Raw genomic sequence first — 13,380 nt, 5'->3', positions numbered from 1 at the left:
ACACCAGTGTCTGGTTATATTTTAGATAGCAAGAAGCAGACGGCCGAGTTTATTAAACTCCACCGAGACAGCGGTGACGCTAATCAGAACTAGACCGTCCAATTTCACGCCTTTAAACTTTAAAGGCGTGTTTGTGTGTGTGTTTATACAATTGCTATTATGTTTGCACTTTATGTGTAATGTTACTGACTGCAGAGATCAGTAAGATGTGTGTATTTTTTATTTATTAGTTTTATTTATTTAATATTTTTTAATTGAATGACTGTCTAGTAGTTCACAGATGTCGAAAAACTGAGTGTGGTAAAGCCACTGATTTTTTTTTATGTATATTTCTGCAATCTGCACATTGTACTGACTTTCATTTTAATGTTTACACCAGGGTTCCTTGTCAGCACTTTATGCTCAGATGTTTGTAAGCTAAAAATAAACTATTGTGTATGTTCAAATATACTGTTGTGATTGAAGAAGTTAAATAAAAATGTCAGTCATCAATTCATGCATCACCTCATGTCATCATAACAGAGGTCTGTCTTCCAGGAAAGAACAGTTTAAAATTAATGTAATATAGTATTGGCCATACTATATGATGTATTGCTTGTCTTTGTTTAATAATACAGAAGACAAATACCTTAAAAAATAATCGCATATCGCATCGCAATCGCAATATTGGGGCAAAAAATCGCAATTAGATTATTTTCCATAATCGTTCAGCCCTAATGTCACAACATCAGATTTTCAAGACACACTTATTGTGGGAAAAGCGACAATGATATTATTACAATATCAATAATGCTGCTGGTCAAGTTCCCTTATAAATTTATCTTTTATTGCAAATGAGTTAATGCTCACATAGTACACTTACATGTCTTGTGACAGGTAAAGGCACTGGAAAAAAAAGCTTATATTCTGTTCTATATAGTGCAAATGTTGCTCTTTAAGGAATTCTGATCAACAGCTGCACTATATGGGATATACCTGCAGCTGTTTAAAATAAGCTTGCCAACACTGATGGACAAAAAGACAATCTCAATGCCTTTACCTGTCCTCTGCCCTTTCCACATAAAACTATAAAATAATTTAAAAGCCAGAGAGAAAGTGTCAAAGAACAGAAGGAAAAGACTGCATAGGATTCAAATGTCAGTTTGTTTGTATTTGTTAACCGACTGCAAATTGTAAGGCAGCATAGCTTTCAGCTTTTCTGACTTTCTTCTTGTCCCCTTTAAGTATTTTGCAAATATGTTCCTCATGACTCATCTACCAGGCCTGAGGACCTGTTTGGTTGCTAGAATATTCAGCTTCACCCAAACAAACAGATATGCAAAAATCAGTGTGTGTGTGCAATAAGAAACTGATTTTTCACTACTGACAATTCATACCTTGCACAAATAAAAAATGCATTATTATCATCATCATTGCCTTTAGGGGTAAACACCTTTCTCTATCTTCGGGCACTCTATAAACATCCCCCTTCCCTTTCAAGCTCCTAGCCTCTGGTCCTGCACTGTTCTGCGAGTAGGAACAGTTTGTTGGATGAAGACAGGCCATCAGTCTCTCTCACCACATAGCCCACCAAACTATGGCAGCATAGATGAAGGTAGCACAATAGCAGGCAGCAACAACATGCAACCTCCTCCTTTTGAAAAGGTTTCACTCACAATTTAGATATGCATACCGCCTGTGGTTTTATGAGCACTGTTAACAAAATTACTAAACCTTAATCGATTATTATGATGATTAACTTATTAATACAAAAAAAGAGTAACATAAGAGAGTAAAAACACTTCACCTTGTTCTCACTCCTGGTCAGTCACTTGATCAAAGATTGGGATTTGAATGGTGATTTGACTGAGGACGTTTGACAGGTGGAGGTGCCGCCAACGTTGTGATTAGTGGACAGCTTGCCCCACCACCTGAGTCACAGTCACCCTGTGAGGGAGTTTCCTATTAGTTGTGTACTAAAGCACACCTAGGGGGCTGTGAATGAGTGTGTGCGCCTAGTGTGTGTGTGGCAGGGATCTCCTTCCTCCTTTCATTTCTGTCTAGTCATCTCCTGTCCCGGTCCTCCTTTCATTATGCATTTCCATCTAATTTCATCTCAAGCAATAAATACACAATCCTAATCAACATTGATGAGTGGAGGATGAACATCTGTGTATGTGTGTGTTCAAGAACCAATAAGACTTTCCTGTTACTTTTGTACTCATGATGCTTGAGTGTGGAGGAATAAGCCAGTTTGTTAATCAGCTGCAGCCCTGCTTACTGTCATGTCTGTGATTATCCATGATCCCTCTTTATATGTGCATACAGTGCATGCATAGTTGAATGTGCCTGTGTGCATACAAGCATAACTATACTCCTGCTTCCAGGCTCTCTGATTACAATGCACTGATTCACGACTGTTAAACCTGCCAAAACCTCATGCATCATTAAACCAATCAGATAACACAGCATAGAAAGTTTGATCCCCTTGATCACAGTGCCTTTATACTCCTGCTCACGTTTCCCTTACACTCAGTAAAAGAATAAAGACAAATAAGGGGGGGGGGGGGGGGGGGGGGCGTCATCTTGGATCTTCAGAAAATATGTGTTTAAGAGGCTATAGAACTGTTCTAAAGAGGATACTGCTGACCTAATATGCCTGACAGGAAAATTTATTTCCAAGTTGGACCAGTCAAACATTAAGCTGACTAAATAACATTATAAATACCTGCAGGAAATGGTTCAAGAAAAGAATGTAACCTGCCAGTGTTCCCCAGAGCAAATAATCAGAAGAACTGTGAACTACTGTGCATGGATCTTAATAAGACATCTTATTTAACTGATTTGAATCCATCAACCCATCTGTTTTCTTAACCACAGGAGGGCTGAAGCCCGTCCCAGCTGTCACAGGACGCCAGCACATGACAGGGGTAAAAAAGAGACAGAGAACCATGTTTACTCACACCAAAATACCCAACAATTATGTCTTTGGACTGGGAGAAAACCACAGTTCCCAGTGGAAAACCACACAGTTACAAAGAGATCATGCAAACTCCTAGTTGTTCTCAACTGAACCTGGAACCTTCTTGCTGTGAGGTAACAGCATTAACCACTACACACCAGTGCACTAAATCAAACGAAATAAATTAGACCAGTATATGTTCATTAGGAGTCATTTATCATGTTAATGTCAGAGAGGAGTATATAACAAGACTATGATGGATTTCACGTAGAAAACATTCTGCAAACTGGTCTGCTGACTTAGCATCTGAGGACACCGGTCATTTTTTCAGGGCTTCTGCTGTATCCCTTGGATTCTGAGCTGAGACGTCCAGTTCCATCCGCTGATTTTTCACAAGTGCAGATAAATAAAAAGCTAGCTTGCTAGGTTAGCTAACCTAGCTTGCCAGTAGACAAAAACTGATGGTTTTCCGATTTAAACTTCACTCTTATCTTCATGCAAACAAAGCCAGTTCAAATGTCTCTACTCAATAGAGCTAAGATTACAGCAGACTACAAACAGAAAGCTTTTGACACCAAAATCTTGACCTGTGTGGACATCAGGTTTAAAGAGATTACATAGTACATAACACTGGCAGTGGCATAACACACACGGGGGGGAAATCTGCATAACTGAACTGTGACTCTTCCAAAGGCTTGACACCAGAGATACACATACATAAAGCTACTGCTAGCCCACTAGCCCATCTTTCTGCCTGCAACCACACTGGTCCTGACATTTTTCATGGGTGGAAGCTAAACACAATGGAGGTTAAGGGGAGCTGACATGTTTGACAGGTTTTACAACTGATATTTCTGAAACACAAAGAGCGTGACCAGAGCCGTGAAAGACAAACAATGTCACCAACCACCTTCGAAAGCATAATTTTCCCCTCAGTAATTTAAAACTCATTGTTCAACATTACGGTAAAAGCACTGCTCGCATTGAGCTAATAATACCACTAATTACGCACTGTATGCAGTGTTCCCTGTACTGTGGGTCTTTCTACCTAAAGCAGAGACTCAGCATACACACTGATATAAAAATATGAAAATTCATATAATATACAAGGTAACATTCTACGATTTGTATGAAGTCACTCTTTGAATAGTTTATTCTGCTTCAATTTGTTGTTCCATTATTTCCAATTAATTTGAACACAGCATCTGTCACTGTGCTCAGCCAACTGTGAAGAAGAAAGGATTAAAAATGTCTCAGGGAGGACAACATGCACACACATGGCTTTGGTGTCGCATTCTTACTCTAAATATTAATTGATATCCAGTCTGTAATCACAATACTTTTAGTAACAAAACAATTTTTGAGCTGAAAAGAAACAAAAAAAAAATTTCTTTTTTTTTTAAAGTGCTTGTCATGAATACAACTCACACCTGTGATAAATAGTGAGTCAAATAGTCAGTCAAGTCATTCATCAAGAACCAGGCAAAAATTACCCATCACATACACCGTGATTGGTTTCTCATCCCTCATGACCTACATGTGTATTTCTTAGATATGCTGGACCTGTTGTTGGGCCTTTGCCAAATGTTTGCAGAAGCCGTCTCATGAAGGGAGGGTGATTACCATCTATCATTTATTTATAGTCAGCCCTGTATCCATGATTGAAGCACCTGTAAAATAGGCAATTTTACACTCACTGCACCTAATCACTCAGCTGTGGGAAATAACCTGTCCAAGGAAGCTGAGACCTGCCAGCCATCTACTGGTACACAGTTTATATGAGCGCGTGTGTACACAATGCTATTCAAGTTGATTAAACAATTGTGTAAAGGTTTTGTATGGATACAAAGAGAACGCAAAAATAATCAGCGGCTTAAATCTTTAGTATGTCTCTGTTAAGCTTTTCGTAGGGTGAGAACACTAGGAGTGGAGTGGTGCAAGTTAGCCATGATTTGAGTTTTAAACTACACTCAACAAAAATATAAACGCAACACCTTTGTTACTGCTCCCATTCCCCATGGGATGGACGTAGAGACCCAGAATTCATTCCAGATACACAATATAACCATCCCTCCCAAACAGTGGTCACAAATCAGTCCAAATGTGTGGTAGTGGGCACATCTGCTATATTGAGATAATCCATCCCACCTCACAGGTGTGCCACATCAGGATGCTGATCTGACATCATGAGTAGTGCACAGGTGTACCTCAGACTGCCCACAACAAAAGGCCACCCTGGAATGTGCAGTTTTGTCTCACAGCAAAATTCCTGCTGTCAGCAATGAGGGAGCGTGCAATTGGCATGCTGACAGCAGGAATCTCAACCAGATCTGTCGCCCGTGCATTGAATGTTCATTTCTCAACCATAAGCCGTCTCCACAGGCGTTTCAGAGAATATGGCAGCACATCCAACCGGCCTCACAACCGCAGACCTCGTGTAACCACACCAGCCCAGGACCTCCACATCCAGCAGGTTCACCTCCAAGATCGTCTGAGACCAGCCACCCAGACAGCTGCTGGAACAATTGGTTTGCACAACCAAACAATTTCTGCACAAACTGTCAGAAACCGTCTCAGGGATGCTCAACTGCATGCCCGTCGTCCTCATCGGGGTCTTGACCTGACTCCAGCTCGTCGCCGTAACAGACTTGTGTGGGCAAATGCTCACATTCGATGGCGTCTGGCACGTGGAGAGGTGCGCGCTTCACGGATGAATCATGGTTCATATTGTTCAGGGCAGATGGCAGCTGAGAATGTCCCAGTTCTTGCATGGCCAGCATACTCACCGGACATGTCACCCATTGAGCATGTTCGGGATGTGTTTGACCGGCGTATACGACAGCGTGTACCAGTTCCCACGAATATCCAACAACCTCGCACAGCCATTGAAGTGGAGTGGACCAACATTCCACGGGCCACAATTGACAATCTGATAGACTCCATGCGACGATGTGTTGCACTGCATGAGGCAAATGGTGGTCACACCAGATACTGACCGGTTCTGGGTCCCCAGACCCCCAATAGCGCAAAAAACTGCACATTCCAGGGTGGCCTTTTGTTGTGGGCAGTCTGAGGTACACCTGTGCACTACTCATGATGTCAGATCAGCAACCTGATGTGGCACACCTGTGAGGTGGGATGGATTATCTCAATATAGCAGATGTGCCCACTACCACACATTTGGACTGATTTGTGACCACTGTTTGGGAGGGATGGTTATATTGTGTATCTGGAATGAATTTTAGGTCTCTACGTCCATCCCATGGGGAATGGGAGCAGTAACAAAGGTGTTGCGTTTATATTTTTGTTGAGTGTAGAAGACGATTCAAAAGTCTGAAAAATGAAGCAACAATTTTGTGGATATAGTACATGTGTAGAATTCATTTCATTGTTTAGTCCAATTTGTGACATTTCGTTTTTGTTTCATTTGTTTTCCATTTTTTACTTTTTGAACTACTGCTATTGCAGAGGTTAGAATCTGTTGTTAAAGTGTGGCGTGTGAACAATGTTACACAATGTTACACAATGTTTTTTTCATGTTACCCTATATGAGGGTGACCATATTTTGATTTCCAAAAGAGAGGACACTTGGGTCAGTCGTGAAGAACTTTAATAATACTGTTTGCTTAAAGAAAACTTTAACATATGTAAACAATGTCTTCTCTGTGCAGTTAATGAATGGTGAAATAAAACATGTCATATAGGCTTTTACAAGTCACCAAGTGCAAAAAAAGAGGACGGTTAGTCACCCTACCTATATACTGCATCCAATATATATAATAATATATATATAAAACAGGAAAAACTTGCATAAAAAGAGTCTTTTTATGCAACAGTGCTAAACATACTCAAAAAACAAATGGTAAAAGAATCAGCCGACTGCCCCAATCAGTATAACAATTTTGTACTCCTGTGTAAAAGGATCTAATGGCAGCAGAAGAATAAATAAGCAGAAAGAAGATTAACAAGAGAAGGTGGAAACTATAGATGACTCGACAGCTTTGCAAATAAGCCAGTATAAAAAACAGCATCCCGTAGCTCCACTACAACACTGCAACACATAAAATCTGAAAATACCCCTCACAAAGCTGTTGGCGATTCACTGATATACAATACAGTACATTGCCATAGTAAATACGAGACCGCCAAGGCAAATCACACAAGCTTAGCGAGGCATTGTCATGACACCAGCTTTATTCACATTATTTGCAAAACCCATGGATGGTTTAGCTTGTTTTTAGCTTGAATTTCAAAGATTTTAATAGTTGCCAGCAAGGCTTGTGTTCTTAATGAGGCAATATTAATATCTAAACATTTGAAGAATGGCTAGTACATCCTATATTTAAAAAATAAATAAATAAAATCAGACACTGAACTTGGCTTATGAGATGGAATGAGGTAAGTATTCATTTGAACAGTAAGCATTTCCATTACCATAACTAGCGAGCCTCTGTATCTGATATAAACTTCTTACCTGTTTGAGCTTCTTCAAGTCTTCATCCAACTCCAGATTGTCCAAAATAACAGCCACAAAAAGACTGAGCAGAATCTAAAATGCAATAAGACAAAGTGCCATTGAACATTTCCTGTGTCATTAATATCATTAAAGTAATAATAAGATGTTTTCAAGTATGGAGTCCGCTCAGTAATTGTATTTGTTGCTCGTTTTCTCACGGGAGACATCCTATCTGTCTAGAGTGAGCTGTGAGTCATCTAGAGAGCGTCTGTGCTGGCTGATGGCTCCCCGTATCAGAAGGCCAAACACTGAAATGTCAGCACTTCTTACGCCTGCAAGTCTGATTAACTGTGATTAGATGTGCCAGTTGAGAGAACAATGAAGGGGCATGGCTCTAATTGAAAATATAAAGAAAGAAATCCATGTATCCTTTTGTCACTTTAAACTTCTAACTAGTTTTTAACAGAGAAAAACACAGAATACAGAGTTTTAATATAGATTTCTATTGTCAATTTACAATGTACTAAAACACAATTCCAACAGTCTATTTAATTAACTTTACATTTCATGCAGCATCATTTCTTCCTCACCAGGGTGGCAAACAGATGGTAGAGGATGAAGTAAATGGCTACAACTGGAGCCCACATATGACCTACAGCCACCAGCGTCTGGTCCATGACATCTATCCAGCCCTCCTGTGTTAGAATCTGGAACATGGACATGAATGCCTGAAGGGAGGGAAGCACAGGGTAAAAGCAAGTGAGCGAGACTGAAGGCCAGAGAAGCCAACTAAAGTGAAAGCAGCCCAGAGCGGGAAAGAAAGACAAAAGCAAAAAGGAAGGAAATCAAACCGAGAAAGACATTTGGCATTTGAAAGATTCCCTTTCACTGGTGAGCAAATCACACAGCTAATGCACATATCCCCTTCTGACCATCTTTCACAACCGTGTGACTAAGATTTCCAAACATAAGCAATGCAGAAAAAGCGAGGAGACAGCTTTTTCCTTTTTTCCCCTCTCCTCTGGTCTCCTGCCCTCTCATGCACTTGAGAGAGGTCAGATGAAGGTGTAGGGAACAGCCAGCTGCGACACGACAGCCCCTGGAGTCAAATGGCACGCCTGCACTTTCTTCTTACCCTTTCTCCTTCAGACAGCACGCACCCAGCTGGCCCCACACCCCCGCCCACCCCAACCGCCTCTGCCCCTCCCACCTGCTACAATGTCCCAGTCACTGCACATAAAGACAAAACCCAACAACAGGTCTGCCCATAGGGAAGACAGCCAAACATGATTAAGTATGACGTGACTGGATGCATCTATGTGAGTGTGTGAAACAGAAGAGGGAAAGTAAGAGAGAGAAGGGGAAACACAGCAAACAAGTGGCATCTGTTCATGAGCAGCCCTTCATATCCCGCTGTGCCTAGGATCAGAGAAACGTTGGAAAGGAGAGAAGGAAAAAATAGGAGATGGAAAGACGTTGCTAATGAGAGAGAGAAGCTTGCGAGCACTTAAAAATCAAAGGAGATGCCACATCTGTCGACCTGTCATGCTACCCATTATCAGCATCTGCAGGGCCTCCCCACTGGATGCATGAGATCTCCTTATTGGTGCTGCTCATAAAAAAAAAAATTCCTTTTGGTGTAGTTTATGTACCCGAATAGTTCAATTTAAATTGCACTGCATGTTTGCCTGAGAAGAAACTATTCCTTTCCACCCCACAGGTCCCCTCTTCTGGATACAAGATGTATGTTATTAAAACACAACCTTGGGCAATTTTGAAAAGGTTGCAGAGTGTAGCACACACAATAGAGAGGCTGCAGTGCAATGGAAATGCAAGCAGCACTGCTTTTTCTTAATTTCTTAAGAACTTAAGAATATTATGCTGAGACAAAGCTGACAAAAGAAAAACTGAATTTTAACTCTTGATGGCAGCCTACTAAACAGTCTCTTCAAATAAATCATGGTTACTGAAGATGTCTAAGGAATTAAGAATGACCACAAACCCACAGACAAGACAATCTTGGCTCTATAAATATACATAAGCTTCAAGGTTGCTTACCCTGGGGAAGGTGGTGAAACGGTCCAGCTCCTCCACAAAGCAGAACATTTGCAAGCTGATAGCAGACATTACGATGAGAAGGCTGGCTGTGAACACCACCAGGCTGCCTAATTTTTTACCTGGTCCGAATATCTTATAGACAAAGTCTTCCAGAGCTGGGGAAATCTTAATCAAGCGCACCACACGTAGCACCTAAGGGAAAGAAAAAGACATCATTACCATCAGGTTGCTTTCTGTGCCCCCCTTTTCATAAAGTTTATAATTTAGGTTTTAGGGAGAATTTAAAATACATATCATGGTTATAAAAAGCAAACATAGCAGCACATGGATTATATATTGATTTTAAAAGTGAGAGCATTCAACTTGATCCAGTGGTAACAGTGAGGTGATACTGTGGTCTGTCAGTGGGATTAGTCCCTAAATTGCCTGTGGTGACAACAATTCCAAAAGGTAATGCATCTTTGTCAGGCTTGGATCAGAGAGTAGCTATTGATCGAGCTCCTCTCTGCAAAGCCTTCGACCACAGGCTTTTCTTCAGAATCCCATACTAGGCCAAATAAACAGCTCTCCCCTATATCCTAGATATACAACAAAATAAAAAAGACAAACATAGGATACTGTTCTAAAAGGAAGCCTCGAGTAAAAAATAAAAATAAAGACAGTAATAACACTCACAGCAGAAGTGATACAAAGTATGTTCCACTCTTCACATACCATGATAGCAACTGTCTATTTTAAAATAAATTAATAATTTGAGGCTAAGGACAAAGCAAACAAGGGTAAATCCACAGAGGATACAAGGCAATTACCAGCAAAAGTCCCCCCCTCCGCGCTTCTTCAAACAACAAAGCTGCTGCTGTCTTGTTTTTATTCTCAGAATTCATATTAGGTACATTGAGGTATTGCCATTATGGCAATTCAAATTCAGACTGAAACAAATCTCCATTCCTTAAAACCAGACGTGACATTAGCAAAAAAGCAGCTTGGTCTGGCGACAAGATGATGTTGACTTAATCAAAACCTTGTTCTTGTATGCCAAATAATAAAGTGTATCTGACACTGATAATTAACAATAAATGACACCCAGAGAATCATTTTCCAGCTGGGTTGGTGCTTGAGCTTCTGAATTCAGCTTCATGCAAGCCAATGCAATTCTTAACATGAAACTAAACTGTGTGATGTGCCATACTGTCACTGTCAAAGATATCAAAGCTACCCAAGTAAGCATTTAAAGCCATATTAATAATAATAATAAATACCAATGATCTTAATTTGAGCAGTGGACTCTTACAAGAAACACTGAACAATTATACCGCTTCCCGCCTCTCTCAATAAATAAATTAATAACGCACACAGATGGGAAGTGTCCATTCTTCTGGCCTATTTATATGGGCTGTTTTGTCTGAATGGACCTTTGTGCATGTTTGTGTGTGTGTGTGTGTGTGTGTGTGTGTGTGTGTGTGTGTGTGTGTGTGTGTGTGTGTGTGTGTGTGTGTGTGTGTGTCAAAGTTTTACAATAAGCAGGAACCTAAAGAATGAAGCTTTTCAAATGCTCCGTTAGACAGAGCTAAATAAAAAAGAGAATACAAAAACTGCTTTGGCTAGTTTCTTCTAGTGACCTGATTTGAGCCCAGAAAATTTAAATGAATTGCTCATGAAAAAAATGTCATCTTCTTAAAGTGCAACCTGCTTGGAAAAAGATGAAAAGTAAGAGTGATCAATGAGTGAGGCAGAATCAATGCACTTAAATTAAAGATTCTCTAAAAAAAATTACTTATTAGTTAAAAGGATGAAGTAATTGCATTAGAAAAAAATGGTGAAAACATTGTGTACAACCACTGACAGCATTTTTTCCATACACATAAATTCAATCACACTTAACAGAATTAAAATAAATACAATGTTCATTTTGGAAAAACTCATATAACAGTGTAACAAATATCAAGTGAACTGTAGCTTTCAACTGTTCAGCCACAGCTAATCTCTATATTTCCAGGTCTCGAATTGAAAGCCTTGCACATGTGGGAATGGCAGCTATTGTGAGAGAGTCAGCGGGCAGATTGTTTGGTCAAGGCTCATTAAAAACCCATCGAGAAGCCTCTTCCTGTTAGATCATCCTTAGAGCTCTGTCATAGTTACTAGATCAAGGTCAATCGGTTCAAATTTGGTCCGATACAATACTTAAAGGCTTTGTTAGAGCAACAAGGCACCTTCCCTCATGGGCCATTTGTTTTTCTGGCCTGAACACTGGAATGCAAAAAAGAAAAAAAAATGTGCAAACCATTTTGGAGGATGTAAGATCACACCCACACAAGCATTCAAGGACAACACAGAATTTGTAGAGAAAAAAAAAGCATGGAGCACTACAACTAGCACCTCTACAAAAGTGAGGCCAAAGGCATAATACACTGTTGCTTCTATCAACAGAATAACATCCCAGCTGTTTGGCTCATATGCAAAAGTCACATAACCGATCCCTACAAAATACCAATAAATAACCAGAATGTAACTTTTCACTGAAAATATCCCTGAAAACATCAGATATCTACACAATACTGGGAACTAAGGAACATAAAAACTTAATACTAAACTCATTTTATCCAGGGTACAACCTGGACAGGTCGCCAGTCTGTTGCAGGGCTAACACAAAGAGACAGCCAACCATTCACACTCACTTTCACACCTATGGGCAATTTCGAATCACCAATTAACCTTATCCTACTAACTGAATGTCTTTGGACTGTGGGAGGAAGCCCAAGTACCCGGAGAGAACCCACACAAGCACGGATAGAACATGCCAACTCCACACAGAAAGGCACCAGCCAAGTGGTGGATTCGAACCCAACAAGGTTCTGGGGTAAAGAAATTTTAGTCATCAGAAAATACAGTTAGGTCCCTAAATATGTTTAGGCATCTTTAAATTACCACAATGAATTTTAAATGAAACAACTCAGACGAGTTCAAGTGCAGACTTTCACCTTTTATTCAGTGGACTGAACAAAAAGAAAGAATAAAAATGTGATGAACTTTTTAATACAATCCCTTCATTTCAGGGGCTCAGAATTAATTGGCCAAATTAAATAACTGAAAATAAAATGTTCATTTCTAATACTTTGTTGAAAACTCTTTGCTGGCAATGACAGCCTGAAGTCTCGAACTCATGGTCATCACCAGAGGCTCGGTTTCCTACCTTTTTAATGCTCTGCCAGGCCTTTACTGCAGCGGCTTTCAGTTGCTGTTTGTTTGTGGGCCTTTCTGTGCGAAGTTTAGTCTTCAACAAGTGAAAAATGCATGCTCGCGTCAGTTAATATCAGGTGATTAACTTGGCCATTCAAGAATATTCCACTTCTTTGCTTTAATAAACTCCTAGGTTTCGTCCTGGGATGTTCAGGTCTTTTTGTGATGCCGAGTTCACCAGTGCTTTCTTTCTTTATCAGGATGTACCACTCCTAGAATGGGTTTTTTTCTGTTTTTGCAGTTAAAGGATGGCTTGTTTCACCTTTATGGAGAGTTCCTTGACCACATGTTGTCTGTTCACAGAAAAATCTTCCAAATGCAAGCACCACACCTCAAATCAACCCTTTTGACTGCTTCATTGACAATGACATAACAAAGTAAGTGCCTACACTGCCCATGAAACAGCCTTTGAGTCATCATCCAATTACTTTTGGTCTCTTTAAAAAGAGGGTGGCACATGTTAAGGAGCTGAAACCCTTAAACCCTTCACCCAATTTGAATGTGGATACCATTAAATGAAAGCTGAAAGTCTACACATTATGTCCATGTCCATTATATAACTATAATTGGAATATGTTTCAGTAAACAGGTAAAAAAATCAAAGTTGTGTCCAAATATATATGGATCTAGTTGCAGATTGTGTGGATGGATTCATGGATTCAGGGGTCCAGTCAGATCACAACTGTAA

General features: G+C 40.1%; 1 protein-coding gene across 4 annotated transcripts in view; it reads right to left on the bottom strand.

Moving 5' to 3' along the window:
- The window catches only part of nalcn (sodium leak channel, non-selective), a 76,686-nt gene that overhangs the window by 22,588 nt on the left and 40,718 nt on the right, over positions 1-13,380 (bottom strand). For all 4 annotated transcript variants that reach the window (XM_086265466.1, XM_086265467.1, XM_086265468.1 and 1 more), the window contains 3 exons: positions 9,456-9,647; positions 7,988-8,125; positions 7,416-7,490 (listed from right to left, as the gene is read on the bottom strand). In XM_086265466.1, the coding sequence (XP_086121592.1) occupies positions 7,416-7,490; positions 7,988-8,125; positions 9,456-9,647 (405 nt within the window). The remainder of the gene's footprint in view (positions 1-7,415; positions 7,491-7,987; positions 8,126-9,455; positions 9,648-13,380) is intronic.

This window comes from Aulonocara sp. 'chitande type north' Nkhata Bay, linkage group LG16 (genome assembly GCF_057382095.1).
Source record: "Aulonocara sp. 'chitande type north' Nkhata Bay isolate Kocher_YH1m ecotype deep benthic linkage group LG16, A_spYH_male_GT1.1, whole genome shotgun sequence".
Lineage (NCBI taxonomy): Eukaryota > Metazoa > Chordata > Actinopteri > Cichliformes > Cichlidae > Aulonocara > Aulonocara sp. 'chitande type north' Nkhata Bay.
Note: the sequence above shows the minus strand (reverse complement) of the source record. Positions and strands in the feature narration are given on the sequence as shown.